Raw genomic sequence first — 21,714 nt, forward strand, 5'->3', positions numbered from 1 at the left:
AAAACAAAAGTCAATGTTTCTTTTTCAGTAATTTCATTAAAAAAGAAACAAACAAAGAAACAAACATCTAATCTCTCTAATCTCTCTTTTGGGTCACGGGCTAAAAAGTTGGGGAACCACTGCTTTATCAAATTTGTCTCACTCAAAAATAAATGTGATAGGCAATAACCCATCTTTAAGGCTAATGATGAAAAATGAGCTGCTTTCTTTTCATAATAGTGCTCACATCACTACTCACTATCATCAATACTATTCTGTGCAACACAACAATTTAAAAATCAGCAAACCAGACTTTTTTCCCCTCACAAGAGTTAACTCTTTATTCTTCAAAAGCCACAGGCCACCCTCAGTATCTTTCAAGATATTTAACTTCATTATGCCAAAAAAAAGTTAACTAGCTCTTGTCTTTATAAGGCACAGGATAGATAACAATAAAAGCAAACATGAGCATGGAAATGTTCCAACATATAGCCCAATTACAAGTGCATAGTAAAACAAAGCCCATGGCACAAGTATGCCTTATGACAAACAAAACAAAAACAAAATCATCTGATGCTGCTCAAAACATGAGCATATATCTCTGCTCAGACTCTAGCTCCCTCAATTAATTTATCATCTCTTGGTTCTAAAACAGTTAAACTCTTACTGTATTCAAGTATCCTATATATTAATTTCATATCATAGCAGAATATACAGCACTTCACATAATTCACATAGTTCACATAGCCCTGAAGTTTCACCACTCCTCGGTATCTTAGAAAATATCGAGAAAACATATTGCACAAAGTCCCCCTAAAATATTCCAAGCAAATATTTTCATCTTTGCGTACTATGCATTCCATTTTTGTAGTGGAGTATAAATAAAGATAAGTGGTGAACAAATAAATAACACGGCATGACAACCATAGAAAACAGATTAAAGTCAAAACTGCTACTTTTATCTACTTCAGTGGACATATTCGTCCCTTTGGTGAGAGTGTAATGTCAGGAGATGTGGAAGCAAAAACAAATGTCCCTATTATGTCCTTTAAGGTATAAAGGAATACATTGTGTAGATTAGAACAATGCCATAAAAACCCCTGCGAATTGTAATAATACGTATTAACCACTATACATAATACACTGACAACTTAGAAACAAGGCATTTGATGCATTTCCAACAATTAAAAACACACAATTATTGAAATTATAGGATAGAAATGGAAAACGTCAACATCGACTTCAACATCTGTTGAAATGATTGACAAAAACGATTTGGCAAAAAGGTATGTAGATGAATGAAGCGAAAGAAATGTGCCCAGGCTATTACAGCAGGGGGAGATGTATCAATGTGCCTTCTGTCCATCTCCTGCCTGAAGACCTTTTGACGAGCCGTCTTCAGTAAGATCATACCTATGATGAGAAAGTAAAGTTAAATAAATATCCAATCCCTCAATCACTCAGCGGCACTATGTAGTCTGGGGTATCAGTCGCCACTTTGGAAACAAATACCATGGCAGCCAACAGCTTGCATGTCCGGCGAGAACGCGTTGTGATTGGCCAGTCTTCGCTTTGACGGGCAGTTCTGCCTCGGTGCCTTGGCAGGATGAAACTCATTGTCTCCCCTATGCATAGTAATACAGTCAAGCCCTTAGCAGGGACTCTATACATTTATGGAAGGATGATTGTTATTGCTTACATGTGTAAGTTCTAACTTTATAATGTTAATGTGCCACCGGTATATAGTTCTTAAAAAGCTACATAGTGCTGTGGCACAAGCAACACCATTGTGTGATGGAATATAAATTGATGGTTGAAATGGCATTGTTTTATTAGGAATAACCCCTTGAGATGTAGCATCTTGTTTTCAAGGGGATACTAAAATAAAAATGAATACATTGGGCATTACAAAAACTAAATATGGCGAGATCAGAAAAAGAAAGAGTACCATTGTGTCCCGCCTTTTGCGATGTCCTCTCCACTCAAATCTACCAGCACCTGTAATAGCACAAACAATTAAATCAATTATTAACATATTACCTATGAAACAAAATTCCATTGATGGACATTTACAGTCATTTTAAAGACCAAGTGAAGCATCATTTTGTGACCATAGTGATGTACTGTAACTTCAGGCGTCTTTCTCAAGGACACTTCGACACTAACTCTGGGGGAGCTCGGGATCGAAGGCCCCAGCTCTACCCCGAGCCACTCATTTGGACTGTCTCATGTGCTTTTCCTCCTACCTCCTCACATTTCTAGGAGCTGTGAGATGAATGTGTCACAGCATCGATTGGTTGACTATAAATGCCCAGTGCTATGATCCATGAGCCATAGCTCGTCTTCTACTGTATAAACTGGGTATTAAATTAAACTCAATGTGCTTGGTATATAGCCTTGTTTTTCTCGCTGTGTTTTGTGTGATGAATGTTTTTAAACCAAAACTGGACAAAAACATAATTATCCAGACTGGATAAATACTACAATCTAAGCACTGACCAGAGAGTTTTAAACAACCTGCCTGCTCCACTTGCCTGATCAGCACAAGTAGTACATTTTACTTTAATGAGTTAGTCTCTGAGCGAACAACAAACCCAATATGAGAGTGTTTCTACAGCCTCTCAGGATTAAAACCCTCAGGATGTAGCTGTGTGGCAAAGGCCATTAAAGAAGTAAAGAAAATCAATAAATACAAGATAACAGTTACCTTTCCCAAAAGTCCTTTGTGTTTGGAGAGAATGCTCCCTCCATTCTTAACAGCGACATCCAATGTCCTCCGGTGGAGCTCTACCATAGATACACTGAACTCAAACCTGCACAAAATTAAAAAAATTAATGACAAAACTATGTTGTACTTGGGCTCCGTGTTTTAATAACAACATTATTTTCCAGACAAATGACAGATTTATTTTAATATATTTCTCTTACACAGTGTCCAGTATTTTTTAATTGTATTTTTATTTTCAATATAGTATAAAATTACTGAAAAGTATTTTATCAATTCTCTTACAAAGATCCTGTATTTTCTTCCCTTTTTTTCGCACCCTCTGCTGCATCACGATTTAAATTGTCACCATCAATTTACAATCGATTTACGTTATATCGTTTAAAGGCTACTCGTAACGTAACTTAGGGTTTGTTTTTGTACTACTGGAAGTTGAAACCTGTAAACATTTTCAATTTGTGGATACAGAGTTTCTATTAAAATTGTGAACAGAAAAAGTATGAATTCAAACCAGTTGTTACGCTGGTTATGTTAGGCACACTTATTTACTACCGTACTACTTATTTATTACTTATTTGGGCTATATTATAGCCTATAGGTTTAACTATATCCATAACATATCTTATCTAAAATAAATAAATCATACAATGGCAAGACGATTAATTAATCATTTTAACAATCAAGTAGCCTACAAAAAATGTTTGGTATAAATTTGAGCCACACATTAGCCACACACTATAGACACATATAGATTTAATCATTGAAGTGCCAATGGACAACATTCAGCCACTAGATGTCGCACTTTCATAACAACTGTGTTGCATGGTTTGATCTTTCCCTGTCTCCATAATTATGTAGTCTACATAACATTGTAATGTAATGGCTGTCTAACATAAATAGGCTAAACAGTGCCATATCCATTGAAAGCACATTAGTAAACAGTAAACACATTAAACACAATTCTTATTAGAGCCGTCAAAAAATACTCAATAGTCAAACCTATATCAAATATCTTTTTTTAATGAACAACGTTCAAATGTGAAAATTAAGGTTTGAATTTAAAAAAAAACTTTCTGCCGCACAATTTCTCAGGCTCTGGATCCCTGTAACCTTGCACAGCAGCAGCTGGCCTCACGAGATCACAGGACCATCTGTCTGTCATATAGTTTTGTTCATTCCACAGAAACACTAACAAAATGAGTATTGCTTTCCTTTTCTTTTAGATTAAAAAGTTAGCCTTTAAAGCAGCCCTATGTAACCTTTTTAATGAATACATTTCGTCCAATCTGTATGGTAGAATATGTTAATTATACAATTAGGGTGGTTGTAGTTTGTCTCCCTGCTCTTCTATTGAGACATTTAGATTATGTAAAGGTCATGTCTCACCTAGACACAGGATCTGGCATGAACTTTGAATTGATGGTCAATATTCTATTTATCCGCTGAGTAAGCAGACAGGCTCTAGTAGCTAAATGGTAAAACATTTCATCCCTTGCGCGGGAAACCGTGTTCAAATCCGGTGGTAGAGCTTTAATATGAAGTCTCTATCACAATTCAAATTGCGATGCTGGCAGAAAAACCTATATTCACAGGTACAAACAGTAGGCCAGTAGTATTGACAGTAGTGAAATTGAAGTGAACTCACGTCTGATCATAAATAGGGTTTAGGGTCTTCTTGATTGTACCGGTCTTCCTTCTCCCTGTTCTGCTCTTGTCAGGTAGGAGATACAGCCGGATAAACGGATCCGAACCATCCTTAGTGAAAGCTATCAAGTTACTGAGGACACAAAAAGACGTTTGTGTCACACGTTAACCACAGTTTCTTGTTTTTCTGACTTTAGCCACGGGCTGGTTTAATTCTAGACCATGGGTTTTCAACAGGTGGTCCGTGGACCACTGGTGGTCCGTGAAGGTGTTGCATGTGGTCCCTGACCATGCATTTAGTAATGTAGGAAAGTGAAGATTCGTATTTGAATTTATTGTATTGACCACAAGTTGAGAAACAATGCAGTAAATGATCTGGTGACAAATTATGTCCACAGAAAAGTGAGTTAAAATCTCAAGGGAAACCATACCGGATTGCCTGGTTGAGTCACCATTATAAAGAAATGTGACCATAATCAACCGCAAGTGTCTGCTTACTCATAGTAAGTTACAATGAACAGCAACATGAGTTTAATATGGATGGTTAATTTCTTTCCCCCACACCACGACGGTATCCCCCCTCCCAACACAACAATGGTCCCCAGGTTAATTCTCAGTCAGGGTGGTGGTCCCCAGGTTCATTCTCAGTCAGGGTGGTGGTCCCTGGTTCATAATCAGTTGAAAACCCCTGTTCTAGACTTTGAAAAACATTAGGCCAGTGATGGAAGATGTACTACCTTTTTAACTTAATTAAGAAAAATTATCAATACCACAATGTAAAAATATTCTGTAGTAAAAGTATAAAAGTGTGATATTCAAAATTGCCTTGAGTAGTAGTACAAACATATTGGCATCAATATGTACTTAAAGTAGCAAAAGTTTTCAAAGTGTATAGAAAAGTTTTGAAAATAGCAGATCTACAAGCTCACAATGTGTCGCATCGTGGCACATTGTGAGCTTGTAGATCGTCTATGCTCAAATAGCCAAAGTGAATGTAGGACTGAGAGGAGGTTTTGTAATAATACAAAAAAGTAGAAGTAGAAGTAAAAGTATTTAAAAATGGAAATAGTCCTGTAAAGTAAAAGTACCTCAGAGTTTACAGCTAAGTAAATGCACTTAGCTAATTTACACCACTGCAACAGGTAGTGTAATATTTGCATTCACAGCTAAAAGACGAATGAAGTGCACTTTATCTCACCGACAGGCGTGCACCACCACTATGAGCTTGTTCCTCTGGGAGCTGTGTCTCACCGTCAGCTGAACCTCACCCAGGGGGTAGTGACTGGGACCAGAGCCACTGAAAAACACGCCACCATATTACAGCTCTCTACAGTATGGGTAGTAATCCTGAACTTTACATATACCATATGTGTACATTTACATACAAAGAATTTAATATAATAATGAATCCATATACCGTAGACCTGAGGGCAATTCTAAAAACGCCTTCTAAACCCTACCCTACCCATGTTTTCAGGGGGTGGGTGGGGGAGTCTATTAAACATTAGCCATGATATAATACAATATTATGATTTATCACAGCCTTGATTGCATCATTGCTTTTATAACATGGTTGCTATTAGCAGCCACAATCCAACCACAAATTGTTGCTAACAGCAACCAAGAACTCCAATGCATTCCAATGGGGAGTTCCAACTTGACCGTGAACTGTAGTGCAGGGGTTCTCAACCTGGGGATCGCGACCCCTCGGGGGGGTCGTCAAATAATTTTGGGGGGTCCCCAGGTTATTAAATTAAAAAAATATATACTATATATACTTTTTTTTCCTTTTTTGCAACTGAATGGCTGGAAAATGGAAATTAAGAGTTGACATAGTACACATAGTAAATGCATAAACTTTCCTTAACAATTATATCTGGTTTCAGTATTTATTTATGATGTATTTTCTCTATTATTAAGGTCATTGTAGCCCTCAATTTGTATTGGGGGCAGGAGGAGGGGGGGTATGGGCCGGGGTTCACGAGACAAGGCCAAAGCATTTCCGGTGGTCCCCAGAGAACCCCTGCTCTAGTGTGACATAATGTTAAGATAAGGCAAACTTACTTCTGCAGTTGGCGTAGTCTTTGCTGAAGTTCCACAGTGGCAAAGGGTAGGGAGATGTCTGAAGCCAGGCTCATGTTGGACTCATTATGAGGCAGGTGTTTCTGAGAGCTGGAAATACAACCACAGTCATTCAGGTTGGAGGTGCTCCGGATGGGACTCGCCGAGTACGGATCGCCGTCCTTGCGGTGGAGGTTATGGGTGGAGACACCGTCCTTGCGGTGGAGGTTATGGGTGGACACACCGTCCTTGCGGTGGAGGTTATGGATGGAGACACCGTCTTTGCGATGCAACGTGAGCGTAGAAGCGCCGTCCTTGCGATGGAGGAGGTCGAGGGTGGAGGCACCGTCCTTGCGATGCAGGGTGAGGGTCGAGGCGTCTCTGGGCGACGTAGGGGCGGGTGAGGGCAGAATGGTCTCTGAGACCGAGCGTTTCTGGGTGGGGGGGGCGGCGGAGGGCTGAGCCGCGCTGGATTTCCTGACCTGGACGGAGGACGGTTGGTCTGATGTGCCCTGCTTCTCAAGGTACAAGATCTATGGCAACGACATGACAAGATTACTGTCTGAGAGCAACCACCTTCTGTGTTACACTGTAGGGCTGTCACGATTACAAATTGTCACACAAATAATTGCAATTGACGATATAATTGTGTTTGTGGCATTGACCATTGTGAACATATGAATAAAGACTACATTTCTGTTTGCATGGTAATTAAATAATGCACAGGGCATAAATTAAATACACAAAGAAATGACTGACATTCATTATTTTTACACATAGCGGAAATAGCTAATCCACACGCTAGATGTACAGTATTTTACAACATGGAAACGCTTCAGGGAGTGTGCGTACAAAATTTGGCACCGACCGGGTTAACGGTGCCGGAGATTAGCTGTACACAGACGGACGGACACACACACACACACACACACACACACACACACGGATAGAGTGCAAAACATACTCTCTGCCCATGAATTCGGCCTGTTGGAGACAATAAAGTAATTGCTGTAATAACGTCCTGGAAATGTGCTTTAACAGTACAAATTTTGTGTGTGTGTGTGTGTGTGTGTGTGTGCGTGCGTACGTGCTTATGTGTGAACTATAGTAGCCTGCATATAACGCTATTGTCGCTGTCGGGCAGAAACCTCGTCTCCATATTCTAACTTTTTTTTTGTTTGTAAATCAATGCCCCTATACATATCATACTACGGTGTCACACAAAAGCATCAAAAGTAGCAGATCCACAAGCTCGAAACGCGGACGTGAAGCGATGTGTTTTGAGCTTGTAGATCTGCTACTTTTGCCGTTTTGGAATTTGTTTATGCAGTGCAGTGGAGTTACCCTCAGGGCCATCTTGAGCTTGATGCTAGAGCTGGGGCCAGAGTTCCTGAGAGGGAAGCTCTGAGTTAACGTCATGTCCTCCTCCAACAACAGGCAGCTCAGAGGCACTGTCAAATTGCCCAAGGTGCATTTGTGCTTGTCATCCTTCACCTGGGAATAGAATGATTAATTTAATTGATTAAAAAACTCACCAGAACCTCCAGTTTGTGAGCAGTGGCTGAGCATTGAGGAGGAGATATTTGTAATGGAGAAACTAACTCATGCATTGAAACTACAAGAGGAACTATTCATTGAAAAATGGACTGAATAAAGAAATCAACAGAACGACACCAATGTTGACAATGATTAATGGACTGGAATACGTTGTTTATTAATGATATATCTGAACCCTTGCACTGTAACTGTCATTTTATGTTTTTTTAGGTTTACCTGCAAATAAAAATTAAGTTAAAAAAAAAAAAACATTTCAGAAGAATAGGGAAAAAAGCACATGCCGTGGATAAACCGGTTCTTATATGCAGTCAGTGTTATATTATACCTCCAACTCCAGCTCTTGTCTTCTGGGGTTGTGAACAAGAAACGAGAAGGCCTCCTCCCACAGCGGTTCAATGGTCTTATACCGCGTCTACAGGTCATATGGGGACAAGTTCATTACATTTGGCATGGAATGCATTAATTCTCTGACTGGAGTAATTCGAAACAATATTATTAACAGCAACTAAGAACTACAGAAATACGCTACATGTAAGAGATAATCAAGAACCACAAAGGTCACATCCTGTAATGAATTGTTCATCTGAAATGGGTTAAAAGAAAGGTAATTAAATTAATGTTATATACTCCGACCTGAATTCATCTGGTTTCTCCTTAATGTTAATGCTTATTTCAATCCATTGATTAAAATGCTGTAAAAGTTCCTAAGATGAGCTTCAGTGGCGAGTATCAAAATTGTCGTTGCCACTTGGGGCCACCAACTTTAACCCATTCAATCATTTTAGATTTTTAGCGTTGGCAGTTCAAAAATAGTTAAGCTCGTACATCTACTATATTTATTTTTTATCTTGAAAGTGTTGCATTTTGAGAATATTGAATAATTTTGAATCATAAAAAGGTTTGAGAACCACTAATTTAGTAGACCATTTGTAGAATGGGCCACAGATTTTAATAGGTTAAATCTGTCCATTAGTCAAAACATCATATGAAAGCAGTCATTAGATGACAAATATTTTTCCTCACCTTACTGTCAAAAGTTTTGTGTCCCACAGTGAACTGGACATGAGGGCTGGGCTCACTGCTGCTTTTCTTTCCACACTGTGTTGAAATCAAACAGAAATGGCACTCAGTGTTCCTGCTAGAACATTGCCACGGGGGACAGCCATGGGGGACAGTCCCTTTAATTATTCAGGGAAGCCCATCGAGAGCGAACAAACACATTCGGTGGAACAGTGAGATCCCCATTCATTTACTTACATGTACATCCAAACACAAACTTCAAAAACACCTCCAGTTTGACAGGAAAGAATACAACCATAGTAGGTTTTGACAAGCAGGGCAGCAAGCAGAGAGGCTACCAAGGAAACTGCCACGCAACTAAGAGTCTCCCTCCGCATTCTAATCTTAGCACCGAGTTCTGAACGTTGACAACTAAAAGAAGAGTATTATTCGGTGAACGTTACAGATTAATAATAGCCTATACACCTACAGTACAGCAATACCTGCCTGACTGATGACAATGGAGTTTTAAGTTACCACATTGAGATCTCGTCCCTTCTGGCAGAATGTGAATGATCTGAATGAATCTGGGCAAACCACCTACTGCCTTTCATCACAGCTAGTTAAAGTTTTACGAGGTACAAAATGTACTGTATGATCTCTTGCATGTCTTGAGGTGTGAGTTCTCAAACTTTTTTCTTTCTTCTTTTTTACTCAGGGCACCGCTGGAAATAATGTTTTCACCCATGGATGAAGGATGAATGACATTACACAGATTTTTAAGAACGTTTCATTCATGGCATATTACGCTATAATGTACTGTAAATATGTAGATATTTTCTCCTAAGATACAGAATGTCACGAGGAGAACTCGAGAGAACATCAGTTCCCATTATTAGGACAAATAACTTTATACTTGACATTTAACCACTTGAACACCAGCATCTCTATTATGTTACAGTAAGTACAGTATAGAGGGTCTAAGGGGTTAAACTGAAGTTATTGATAGATTTAAAATATTATCAGAGTATTCTGTGGCACCCCTGACTTACACGCACTTTGAGAAACCCTGATTTATAGTACATGAAGGTTCTAAAAGACATCAGTACACCTTTCCAGTGCATTTTGATTGAACAATGACAAGAGGCTTTTGATTTCTTATTTTCTCTAAATCTCTACCTAACCCTGCACGCTCACATTCACATATTTTTAGAATAACAATTTAATAGATAATTCCCTGTGCAAGACCAGATGAGAAATCTTAGAGAATTCTTCGTGAGAAGGTATAAAGTCACACAATACATACTAGTGAAGCATAGCATTACATAACATACCATAAGCATTCAAGACGTGAGTGTCCAATTTCATGCATTTACAAAAACAAAAAACAAATAATAGTTGAACAATCATCACAATGACTTGATGGCGCACTTGACGGTGAATAGAGAAAAGACACCCGGGGGTGTAATCTGCACATGCAGTGACGCTTTTCCCACATTACCTTCAGGGCCTTAAAGACAGAGGCTTGCTTCAAACCATCAAAGTTGAAATCTGACAGGTTGCTCTTTAAACCACAGAGAGATGAGGAGAAAATCACGCCCATGGTTAGTATGAGGAGGCACGACAACAACCAAATTAGGCTTGAGAAACGTTATGACGAGGGCACTGAAATGACGCATGGCGGGAGGAGGAATGATTCAAAATTTCAAATCATTATATCACTGGTGGTGACTTTGCAGGGAGATTTTGCACGGTAAAAGCGTCTGTTAATTTAAGTACAAGAGTGCAAAAGTTGACCAATTTGGGTCCACTTTCAGTCCGAGTTAAATTAACACTGGGGATATTGCTGTGTGGCAACATCGATTTCAATGGGGGGATGGCGGGGACTGACTGACAAGGTCTGCAAAGTGCATAGTCATCCTTTCTTTTTGGAAAAGGCAAGAATGAGCTCTCAACGGCAGACATTGTGTGACTTTTAACAAGCCCTTCTATTTCAGTAGGATTTCACACTAATTGGCTCACTGCAACGTGAGATGAAAGACTGATCATTTAGGAACGTTTGGCAACAAATGTAGTGCTACAGGTGTTTGACAACTTGAACCAGACCCCGTTGTTTGTTGCAATGGCGTTCCCACGGCAGACCAGTCGCACATTTGCCCCTAAACTTGGCATGAATATCGGTCAAGGGCCAGTGAAGTGGCTACTCAAAGGCTAATTTTTTTATTTACAGTAGATAGCATCTAGTCGCTCTGGATTAAGAGCGTCTGGTAAATGCCTAAATTGTAAATTGTAAATAGCATGTTATGTACAGAATGGTCATTAATATAGACCTGGCATCCTAATATCCTATAGTGTGTATAGTTAGTTTGTATGTATGTACATATTATAGATCTTTTGATATTATACTGTTTAGACTGATGATAGGTTCTTGGTTTGATTACAATTTCTATGCATTTGATGTATTACCTCATGTTTTCCTTGCTTTAGCTAAATGTAAATCTCTCTGGATTAAGAGCGTCTGCTAAATGCCTAATTGTACATTGTTTTTCCTAGTCTTACTAATGAGTCGGCTATTATATATATATATATATATATAGGCTGACACTAGGAAATGGGGTCGAGAGATGGGGGAGTGACACAGTAAGGGCCGTCGGGATCGGGAGTCGAACCCGCGGCACACTGCCAGGCTCGGGCTACCGGCCAAGGTGCCTGGACCGCTGAGCAACAGCCCAGGCCATGAGTCGGCTATATTCAGCCAGAATATGTCACATGGTTGCCTACTGCATGTTATACCATGTGTAATTTGTAATTTAATGTAGTCTTACTAGGCTTTTGAGCTAGCTGTTAATAGACATACAGAAGACATTTGTGTAGTCATTTAAGGCATGCTTTTTACGGAACAAGTCATTTTGTTACTGTTGTTCAATCCATGCCAATGCACACTTCTAATGCAAGACACACTGCTAATGCTATCAGGATGCAAAGCTCCGGTGGGACTCACAAATAATGTTCTATACTCTGAGGTATTGTTGTTCTCGCAAAAAACTAGGCCAGATGCTCTTCTCTCTCTTAGGTTTCCACAGCCCAAGCTCCCAGTGAAGACGCTCTTGGATGAAAGATGAATAGAGGAATAAGGTTAGGGGAAGAGTTGTGAGGCGGCTACTGTACATAGCCTACTGACTGTACATGGGCTAGCTGTGAAATTCACAGGTCCTCAACTAAGGGCCAAAATTAGGACTTTGGAGCAAGGATGTTGAGTCGTGATTGGTTTCCTGACCAAACCAGAAATTATCTGTCTCCCTTGTTTTGTATTAGTGACATTTTATTGAGTTTCCTGATTTCTGTATTGTAGTTAGTTAGCCTTTACTATACAGTTTTGTTTCATTTCAAATTAATGTTCTAGAGCGTTTTCTGTCTTCCTTTGTTGTACAGTACATGTCTTGTCTTTCCAGTGTATTTAGTCTAGAGACTCTAAGCCAATCATGAGTAAATTGTCCATCTGTTCACCTGTGTACTGTCAATACTTGTGTCTATTTATACACTCCCCAGTGTTTTCTGTTTGTTGAGTATGTCATGTCACCAGTGTTGGTTCCTGGCTCTTTGTTCTCTTGTATAAATCTCCTTGTGAATATTCATATGTATGGTATGCCATAAAACACCTCACATTGAGTTATGTTCTCCTGACTCACTCTTGACAGCATTGAACGTTTTGCAAAAGAAAGATGGCATTGCTACATGGTCCTGTTTTCTTTTTCCGGGCCGAGTTTGACATAGTTAAGTTGAGGATAAATCTCAGCCTATGTCCAGTTCAGCTGGAATTCAGAATGTAGATTAGTACAAATGTCATACAAAGTAGAAACAGACATTTTGCTCCTGAAATGTCAATATTCATTATACCTTTTATTATATATTTATTTTTTTGCCAAACAGTTTGTAGTAACCGTGCAATATTGCCTCTATAACACATCTTATGACACAGTCAAAGTTTTCCACAAATGTTTAAAAACAGCAACAATGGTAGATCTACAAAAAATTACAATAAAAGATAAAAGTCAAAGTTCTCGCGTATGACATGGGCAAAATAAGGACACCAGGCTCATATGCTAAATTAAAGAATGTAACTTTTTGTGTAGTTGTATACGTTGCAATGTGTAATTGTCATAACATCCGAAGGCACGCCTGGACCTGACTCATGGCACGATGTTAAGAGAACCACTACATTATACAGTATAATACAAGGAAGTGCATGTGGAAATAATAGCACAGTGTTGCCTCTGTTTGCCCACAGTTCAAATGTTTTGACAGGGTTTTACACTGGCATGCCTCACTAAACTGGCTAAGTAAGTAAAGTCATTTATTAGAGTAGCCTCTGTTACAAGTCTCAAAAGGCACATTTAACAAAGGAAAGGCAATGCCAAACACCTGTCCTTAGACCTTCAATCAGTCAAGGAAAACCTGTAGGTTATTTTGTTTGTTATGTGTTTTGGGTGTATGGAAAAAAAAGTTCTTCTTAGTTTCTGTTGTCTTTCTATATTTTTGTGAAAATATTGCTTAGATATTTTAGTGTCACGTAATGTGTAATGTTGCATACAGTACTGCACAGTGGTGGAAAGTAACATGAGTATTTAAAATGTTCCACTACCCCATGAAATATTGTACCTTTTCTCCACTACAATTAATCTAAAACTTCAGTTACTAGTTACATTGTAGATTTGGATTATTATTACACATACACAACATACAGAAACCACTTCAGCCCTATAGGCTATACCGGTACTTTGGCTATTTTTAAAATACCTTTGAATACATCTGAAAACTTCAATGAGTACCGGTACTTTAAATATATTTTGATGCTGAAACTTTTGTACCTTTACTCAAGTACAGTACATTTTGAATACCATACTTTTACTTGTAGCAGAGTATTGCTGTATTGATGCTTTTACTCAAGTAACACATTTGAGTACTTGGTCCATCACTGACTGACTACTACAAATACCATGTAAAGTGAGGGATGCTACAACTTACCGGCAGGTTCTTTGCTGAATCCAGATGGACCACCAGCAGAGCCGAGGACAGCCCATCGTTGGCCAGACTCCTGTCTGCACGTACACTTCTCAGCACCTGGTTGACAGTTACCCCAAGGAGAATGATATTATGAGATAAAAATGATTAAAAAGCATGTGAACAATAACACCTGAATGGTTCTAATATCTTGTTGCTGTCAGGCAGAAACCAGCTGTATCAATTCTGTCCTATTGAACACCCTTTATGTCCATGCGTGGGTGAACCAATGAAAGGTATTAAAAAGCCCTTCTGACTAATCGTCCCGACTCAATTGGATCCTCAAACTGTCAGGCAAACCACCCAAATCCAACTTGTGTCTAGTCATTGTGTCCATCATCGATTAGAATGACGACAAAGTCAGACAGGACCAAAAAAAAAAAAAAACTCCTAACTCCACTTGAGCTGTATTTGAGTAAAGTGATGACAATATAAGGACACATTCAAGTATATGGCAATGTACTGTATGAAGTCACCATACCAACTTTGATATGAGGCAGTATTGCGTTGTTCTAAAAACATTTTTCATTTCCTGAAAGTAATATTTTGGACATGCCGTAGCTGGTTTCTGCCCGACAGCAGATTTCTTAGAGTGAGTATAATCACACATTATGGGAGTCTCTCTACCTGGTCCAACTTATCAGGAATGGAGAGCAGAGACAGCCACTCAAGCTTCAAGTGTAGTTTCCCCGTTGACACTTCTTCCAGGTTGAACCACTGCGACAATTCAAGTTTTCATTTATTAGCATTTAAATGAAACATTGATTGGAGTGTGTGCTCGTGGCAGACAAAACAATACAAAACAAATCAGCAATAAAGATACTCAAACAGAATAATTCGTTTTTGTCCTTTGTTATCTTTATGTCATTTGTTTTCAAAAGCCTGTAGCACTTTGTGATTTGCAAAAATGCGCACACACACACACACACACACACGCGCACACGCGCACACGCACACACGCACACACACACACACACACACACACACACACACACACACACACACACACACACACACACAGGATATGAGGAAGAGTTTAGGCCTGACAGCTATTGTTTGGGTACAGCCTGTCTTTGTTATGGTGCACCTTATGGAGTCCTTGTAGCAACTATAGTAATAACACTCACCGACCTGGTGAGTGTTATTGTACTTCTCCCCTGATGATATCATGCACATTAAAGCACTGGTTCCCAAACACTGGGTATATTTGTTTCCTACATTTTGTCTTTAATTATTATTTCATAAGGAAATAAAAAGAAAATCGAAGAAATTCAATAAATTATAAAACAAATATAGTATAAGATCTACAAGCTCATAACGCGGCGCAAAGTGACGTGTTGGGAGCTTTTAGATCTGCTATTTTCACTAGTTTGGGTCCCAGAGAGACATCAAATTTCCCCTTTGGGTCATGGGCTAAAACGTTTGGGAACCACTACATTAAAGCAACGCCACCTTGAATATTGTCTCTTACTCCTCTTGTCTAATTAATTACGGGTTGATCCAGAATTCCACAACAGATACTGTAGGTGCAGAATGCAGATAAGGAAATGACTAAGAATTCTGGTCTTAATACTTTGTAAAAGACTTCCTGAAGGAAGTGGCACAAAAAAAATGCATTGGCTGTTGTGTACTGTTGATCCTGTATTTAAGGTTTGTTTGTTTTGTTTTCTGTTGTTCTTTTTCTTTGGGGTGAAAATTCAATGTATTTATTCTTGTACATTATACTTGTGGGGTTTATTAAGAGAAGCTGTTAATGCCACAACTTATTATTTCTCAACTCCAGTATTTAAATAATGCTTCTGTGAAAAAAAGTAAAAAAAAAAAAATATATATGCATTGGCTGGATGAAATTATTATGATTATTAGTGAGTATTTTCAGACCCCTCAGGTGTTACATACAAAGTGCTATGAGTTACTGGTTGCTGCAATGCTACTGTATCACGACAGAACCTTATTAAGCTTCTTGTCAGCTAAGCAGTTTCATAACACATTGTTGTTACTTGTTAATTGTTGTCAAAGTCAAATGTCAAAGTACATATTTAATTGGTTTGAAATGCTAAAGTATCCCTTTAGAGCTGCAATCCTTTCTTTTGTAACTAAATTGGATTAGTGAAAGTTCATTTGTCGTTATTATTCCAACTGACTTAATCGTAAGACAAAGATCAGTCAGATACTATCAGTCAGTATGAGTATCAGGAAATGTACCTCGTCGACCTTCTGCTCTTTGTGAAGCTCCGTCATATCGATCATCAAGCTATAAATACAGACAGATAATCACACACGTTAGATGACAATCAGCAAGGAGAGAATCACCCCCATTTATCTCCACGTTGAAGTCCACTATATTGATTTAACTGCCGATATGCAGGATCGCCGACCGCGGGCCAAGGCAGTCAGAATAAAATGTGCCGATGCATTGGTGCATTGTTACAGCCTGGGGGCAAAATCAATCAGCTTTTCCTTTGGATCTTTGACTCCTATAAAAGAGGTAAGCTCCACTAACCAAGGCCTACAGGCCATACGAATTACGAATTAATTCACAAAGTCCTTTAACCTCGAGGTTTCCAAACTATGAAAGGTATGTCTGTACACTAGTCAAATGTAATTTCAGAGTTTTTTCAGAATATATTTTGACTGAGTAAAGTCAAACTACTGGATATATGAACTAAGGATGAATGAATATGTCTTGTTCCCAGAAGTATGTCGACGATGAGATAAAATAATTCTGAGGATAGCTCACCTCCCCAGGAAGTCATCCTTGTCCGGATCCTCGTCAAACAGTTCAATCTCCAAGTGCTGCCCCGTGTCCTCGTATACCAACGCCTTCAATAAGACATGAGGACAAATTGCTGAATGTTCAAACAGTGACAGGTACGCTCAGGTGGAAAAAAGTACTAAAATGTTTTACTAAAGTATCAATACTGCAATGTAATGTTGGTATCAAAATGTACCTAAAGTACCAAAAGTAAAAGTACTCATAATACAGAATGTCCCATTTCACAAGTGTTCAAAATGTATAAAACCGATCTACAAGCTCTACAAGCTCACAACGCGTCGCAAGTTGTGAGCTTGTACATCGGCTACCATAGGGTCAAATGTGAATGTTCCATATTACATAACGAGTGCATCCAGGATTCTATCACCTCGTAAACTTCGTTCCACTTGGGATGGAGGCACTCCTTGATGGTCTTGCTCTGGAAGAGCTGGCTGCCGATCTGAAGGACGCCGTAGGGGTCGGACTTGCCCTTGATTAGCCCTCCCAGAAACTTATCCTTCCCTTCCAGGTCCTGGGCCTCCAGGAAGTGGATCCTAAGCACGCCCTGGGGAGAACACAGAGAGCGGCGCTCAGGGCAATAGTTCTGAAATAGCAGCCACGGGCGGACGCTGACATTTTGACCTTTGAGGCCGCAACTTGGGTGAGACGAAGAGTACATTTTTACAGGACATTTCGATTCAGTTTTAGTTGACAAAATTGATTGTTGGTTGGTTTATTAGTCGACCAAACTTGATGGCGTCGTAATAACTGATTCCTACTTAGCTGTATTTGTTACTACTCGTCTTCGTTCTACCGGATCTCTTCTCAATTAGTCCCTACCTAACATCATAGTCTAGTTTTTATTTGTTGACACAATTGTCAATATATTTTGTCATAGTTTTAGTCATCATAGCTTAGTTTTAATTTAGGTTTCTTTCATCAGTGAAAAAAGGTAGTTATGACGTAAAAGGTAGTTACGTCATAGTTTTATTCGACAAAATTAACAACGGTGAGACGAAACATGTGACACAGGCCGCAGGGTATTATGAGTGTCTGCAACACACAAAACACTGGGTTACTGTTACAGACCATAATTCACATGGCGGCTATTTTGCCTCGGCCACCATGTGAACATGATCAATCAGCAGGCCATCGTGGCAGTCGTGGTGGCTGCCAGCCACATCCCCCGCGCTCAGCAACACTCAATCTCCCCTCAATATCAGTCGCTAACAAGCTAAACGCGCATATGCCCTGAATCCTAATGATTGATTTTAGGTGTGGTTTTTCACATTGACTCTTTTATACTAACAACACGCTGAGTCAGCATATAGGTCACAGCACTGTAGCTTGTCAGTAATCAAACTCCTCCCCTCCCCTGCCTTCTTGCTGTGGCATCTTAACTTGAACGGTTCAATGTTATGTTGCCAACTCTAATACTTAAACTTGCAAACTTTTAAATAACTTCTGAAAAGCTACTTTTATACCCTTCTCTTAGGTCACTTTTTCTATAGTTTTTTATTGTTTTGTATATTGTTCTGAATTGTTTCAGTGTAAACATAAAAAATAAAAAAAAGAATCGTTCTTGGTGTACTGCATTTTATATCGCCGCGGCCTCTGTAAAGCACTTTGTTTCAAAAAGCAAAAAGTGACTCAATTCAATTAGTCTGTCGCAGCCTGCCTTCATCTGCCAGCGCAATGTATTATTGCCAGTGCAGTGGTATGTTAGTATCACGTGCAAGGCTAAAATCGAACAGCATGAGAGTAGACCTGTCACAATTATTACATAATCACGATTATTTGAGATAATAATAGTTGACATAATCAACTATTTTGCATAATCATCATAAAGAAAAGAAAAGGCGACAAGTTGTGAGCTTGTAATTTGGCAACTTCAAAGCCTAAAAGCCAAAAAGAAATGTAATAAAATGTTGTATTTATATGTTCCAGAGTTCAAGGTTGAAAACACGATTAAATCATTAAAACACAATTATCTGTGTGATAATAATTGTCATGCAACATTCATAATCGTGACAGCCCCAAATTAGGAGCCGTCAGAAGCACCTTTGGCATGGGGAAGCGCAGCTTGGCGAGCTCCACGTCTCCCACCAGGGGGATGGTGATCCGGTTTGGCAGCACCAGGTAACTGTAGATGATGTCCTGGATCAGACTGTCAGAGAAGCCACTGGAAGAGCCAGGGAAGAAGATGAGAAGGGATTGGGGAAGAAAGGGAATATAAAATGAACCACTTACTTATTTAAAAGTCAGAAAGGGTGCGCTTATATGAATATATGAATATTTATGTTTTGGGTTTTTTTGCACATGTGAAGAAGATGATATATGAATATCATTGGAGTCCGTTGTTGGTGCAATCCAGCAGACCTCGGAATATCCAGCCCCTGATCCATTGTAGCACTCACCACTCAATGACAACGCCAATGACACTTGGGACAAAGAGTCAGTCGTGTTACACACGTGACAAGCTAAAGCTACAACATAATCACTCAACGAGTGGCTAGCCAACACCTTCCATATACTTGATGACGACCAAAGTCTTAAAGTCTTACATTCATGGGCAATTTTTAGTGCGGTCCTTCATCACTACTGTCATAAAATTGGTGTTGAGGGGGTTAGCTAGCAAGGAAAAGTCTATTAATAATACTGTTGTTGGACGTAGTAAGGGCTTGAGACCAGTTAAATGTCCATAAGCATACTGTATACTGTAATCCTACCATGTGGTCTAACCCATTAAGACCTGGTGCCATTTCTATGAATGCCTTCTAAATCAGTTGTTCTCACACTTCCCAGATTGTTTTTAAATGTTCAAAAATAGCATCTGTACAAGCTTGTAGATCTGCTGTTTTTGAATTGCCAACGCTAAAATCTAAACTGACACAATATGCTTTCCCCGTTTTAATGGGCTAAAGGAAAGACAGTAAATGTCAAATATTGATTCTTTCTTGGGCCAGAGGGTGCTTGACATTCAGGTATGATCGATATTTTTGCTGTGCCTGGCGACTTGTGTTTTTTGTTAAGCATACTCAAGAATGATTGTAGGAAAGGGGCCTGACGCTTGAACATCACTTTAATCTGAGTGAGTGCCTGCCGGTATAATGTACAACATCCCCTGCTTTATGAAGCATTGTATGAGTTCAGACAGGACATGGGAGGAGTCATTCAGCTGTCAGCCTGCTGATCGATTAAAGTGTTTCCTTCTCTCTTATTTAGTAAATTATTTTACCCCCTTTTGGTTGTTGTTATGCCAATGAACCTGTAACCCACTGGCTCACCTGACAGGGAGGAGCCCCCCCCTTTTTATTCCCATCCAACACCCCCCGCTACTGACAGGCACCGCCCCAGCATCTAGGAGTTACTGCATCGACCATTCTTGCACTCCCCTTGGCTTCCTTCCCCCGAAGATTTCGAACCGCTAGACTCCACTGTACCCCTGCACCAACCAAGCGCAAGTGTTTCTAATTCTAACCAACCAGAATCCCACATTTCTATGCACCAATTACAGCCATTCTCACAACAAAGTGGTCGATTTAAATATGTGTCCCTCCTTCACTTTAAAAACAAAAGTATCTAAAACAATCACAATATTACACAAAATGAAAAGTATCATTAACAAAGAATCACTCGAAACTCTGTACAGATCCTTACTACTGCCATCTCTCCATATCTAACCTATTGTGTACTGGAAACACAATATAAAACCATAATTCATCCCATCTTTATGTTACAAAAAAAGCAATTAGAATTGTAAATTTTGCTTTTCATATAGGCTACTGTGATATTTTATCATATACTATTATTATTATTATACTGTATTCTTTTATTATGTAAAAAAGGGGGACAAAATAAGCTTTATGCTTCATCCCATACCTTTTCGGCTAAAATAGTCACTGTGTTGACTAATCAATGTAAATTGCTTAACAACCATTTTGTTTTGTTTTTAAATGACCGACATAAAGATTAAAACTCAAAACTCAAAACTTGATCACTGCTACTTAGGGCTGGAATCGAATGAACCGGATCAAACATTGAGGAACCGGAATCCAGTTCCATCACATTTGGAACCGTTTCTGGAACCGGTTTTATTACACCGTCAGAGCTGGTTATGTGGACTTCATGTCTGATATACAATTCCAAACCAGTGGTTCTGAAACTTTAACAATTTACATAATCATTGCAAGGTCCACAGGTCCATTTGGTTCCATCTGTGCACTCTCAAGAGTTACAGACCATTAAGGGTCCACTTGGAAGCCCTATAGGAATCATTAAAATCCTACTGCTACTCCATTGCTGCTACACACTCACTGCTGCTGACAAAGCCTGCCTCCACCACTCCATCTTTCTAGTTCAGAGCAGTGGCTGGCTCAAAAATGCACTGAAATTCGTATGTATTTGCTAGGTCAGGTCAGGCCAGGTCTTGTATACACATGGGGGCTTTCTTCATTGCCTTACCTGATTTAGCTTACAAATTACAATTTAGGCATTCAGCAGACACTTTTAATCCAGAGCAATTTACATTAAGCAAGAACAAAAACATGGCAATTACATCATATACATAAAAAATAGTTATCATGAATCCTGTGGACCTTGCAATGATTATGTAAATTGTTAAAGTTTCAGAACCACTGGTTTGGAATTGTATATCATGAGAACTATTACATAAGCTAAGAATGTAACAGTGGAATATCTATATAATGAAACTAAACATATTTGACATAAAATGCTATCTAAATTACATAATTTGAGCCTGTATGGTCGTCAGGGCTAGGGCAAGTGCTAGGGCAAGTGCTACGGGCCAAGATGGAGTCTGAAGAGGTGGGTTTTCAGACTACGGCGGAAGATTGGGAGTGAGTCTACAGTTCTGATTGTAATGGGAATAGTTTTGGAGCCAGAAGTGAGAAGATCTTGGGACGTGTGGGGC

The 21,714-nt window shown here is 39.3% G+C and overlaps 1 protein-coding gene across 3 annotated transcripts in view; it reads right to left on the reverse strand.

Moving 5' to 3' along the window:
* The window catches only part of esyt2b (extended synaptotagmin-like protein 2b), a 46,291-nt gene continuing 24,577 nt past the window's right edge, over positions 1–21,714 (reverse strand). The window contains exons 8-23 of one of the 3 annotated variants that reach the window (XM_080793198.1): positions 18,843–18,963; positions 17,170–17,346; positions 16,767–16,849; positions 16,232–16,280; positions 14,654–14,743; positions 13,991–14,086; positions 10,467–10,529; positions 8,990–9,064; positions 8,292–8,378; positions 7,754–7,903; positions 6,413–6,942; positions 5,547–5,645; positions 4,350–4,481; positions 2,687–2,792; positions 1,928–1,977; positions 1–1,392 (exon numbers count right to left, since the gene is read on the reverse strand). In XM_080793198.1, the coding sequence (XP_080649324.1) occupies positions 1,326–1,392; positions 1,928–1,977; positions 2,687–2,792; positions 4,350–4,481; positions 5,547–5,645; positions 6,413–6,942; positions 7,754–7,903; positions 8,292–8,378; positions 8,990–9,064; positions 10,467–10,529; positions 13,991–14,086; positions 14,654–14,743; positions 16,232–16,280; positions 16,767–16,849; positions 17,170–17,346; positions 18,843–18,963 (1,975 nt within the window). In that variant the 3' untranslated portion in view covers positions 1–1,325. Of the gene's footprint in view, positions 1,393–1,927; positions 1,978–2,686; positions 2,793–4,349; positions 4,482–5,546; positions 5,646–6,412; positions 6,943–7,753; positions 7,904–8,291; positions 8,379–8,989; positions 9,065–10,466; positions 10,530–11,966; positions 12,072–13,990; positions 14,087–14,653; positions 14,744–16,231; positions 16,281–16,766; positions 16,850–17,169; positions 17,347–18,842; positions 18,964–21,714 lie in introns of all 3 variants that reach the window. The other 2 variants (XM_080793197.1, XM_080793199.1) reach the window with 2 other exon arrangements.

This window comes from Protomyctophum bolini, assembly GCF_963924005.1.
Source record: "Protomyctophum bolini genome assembly, chromosome: 21".
Taxonomy (NCBI): Eukaryota; Metazoa; Chordata; class Actinopteri; order Myctophiformes; family Myctophidae; genus Protomyctophum; species Protomyctophum bolini.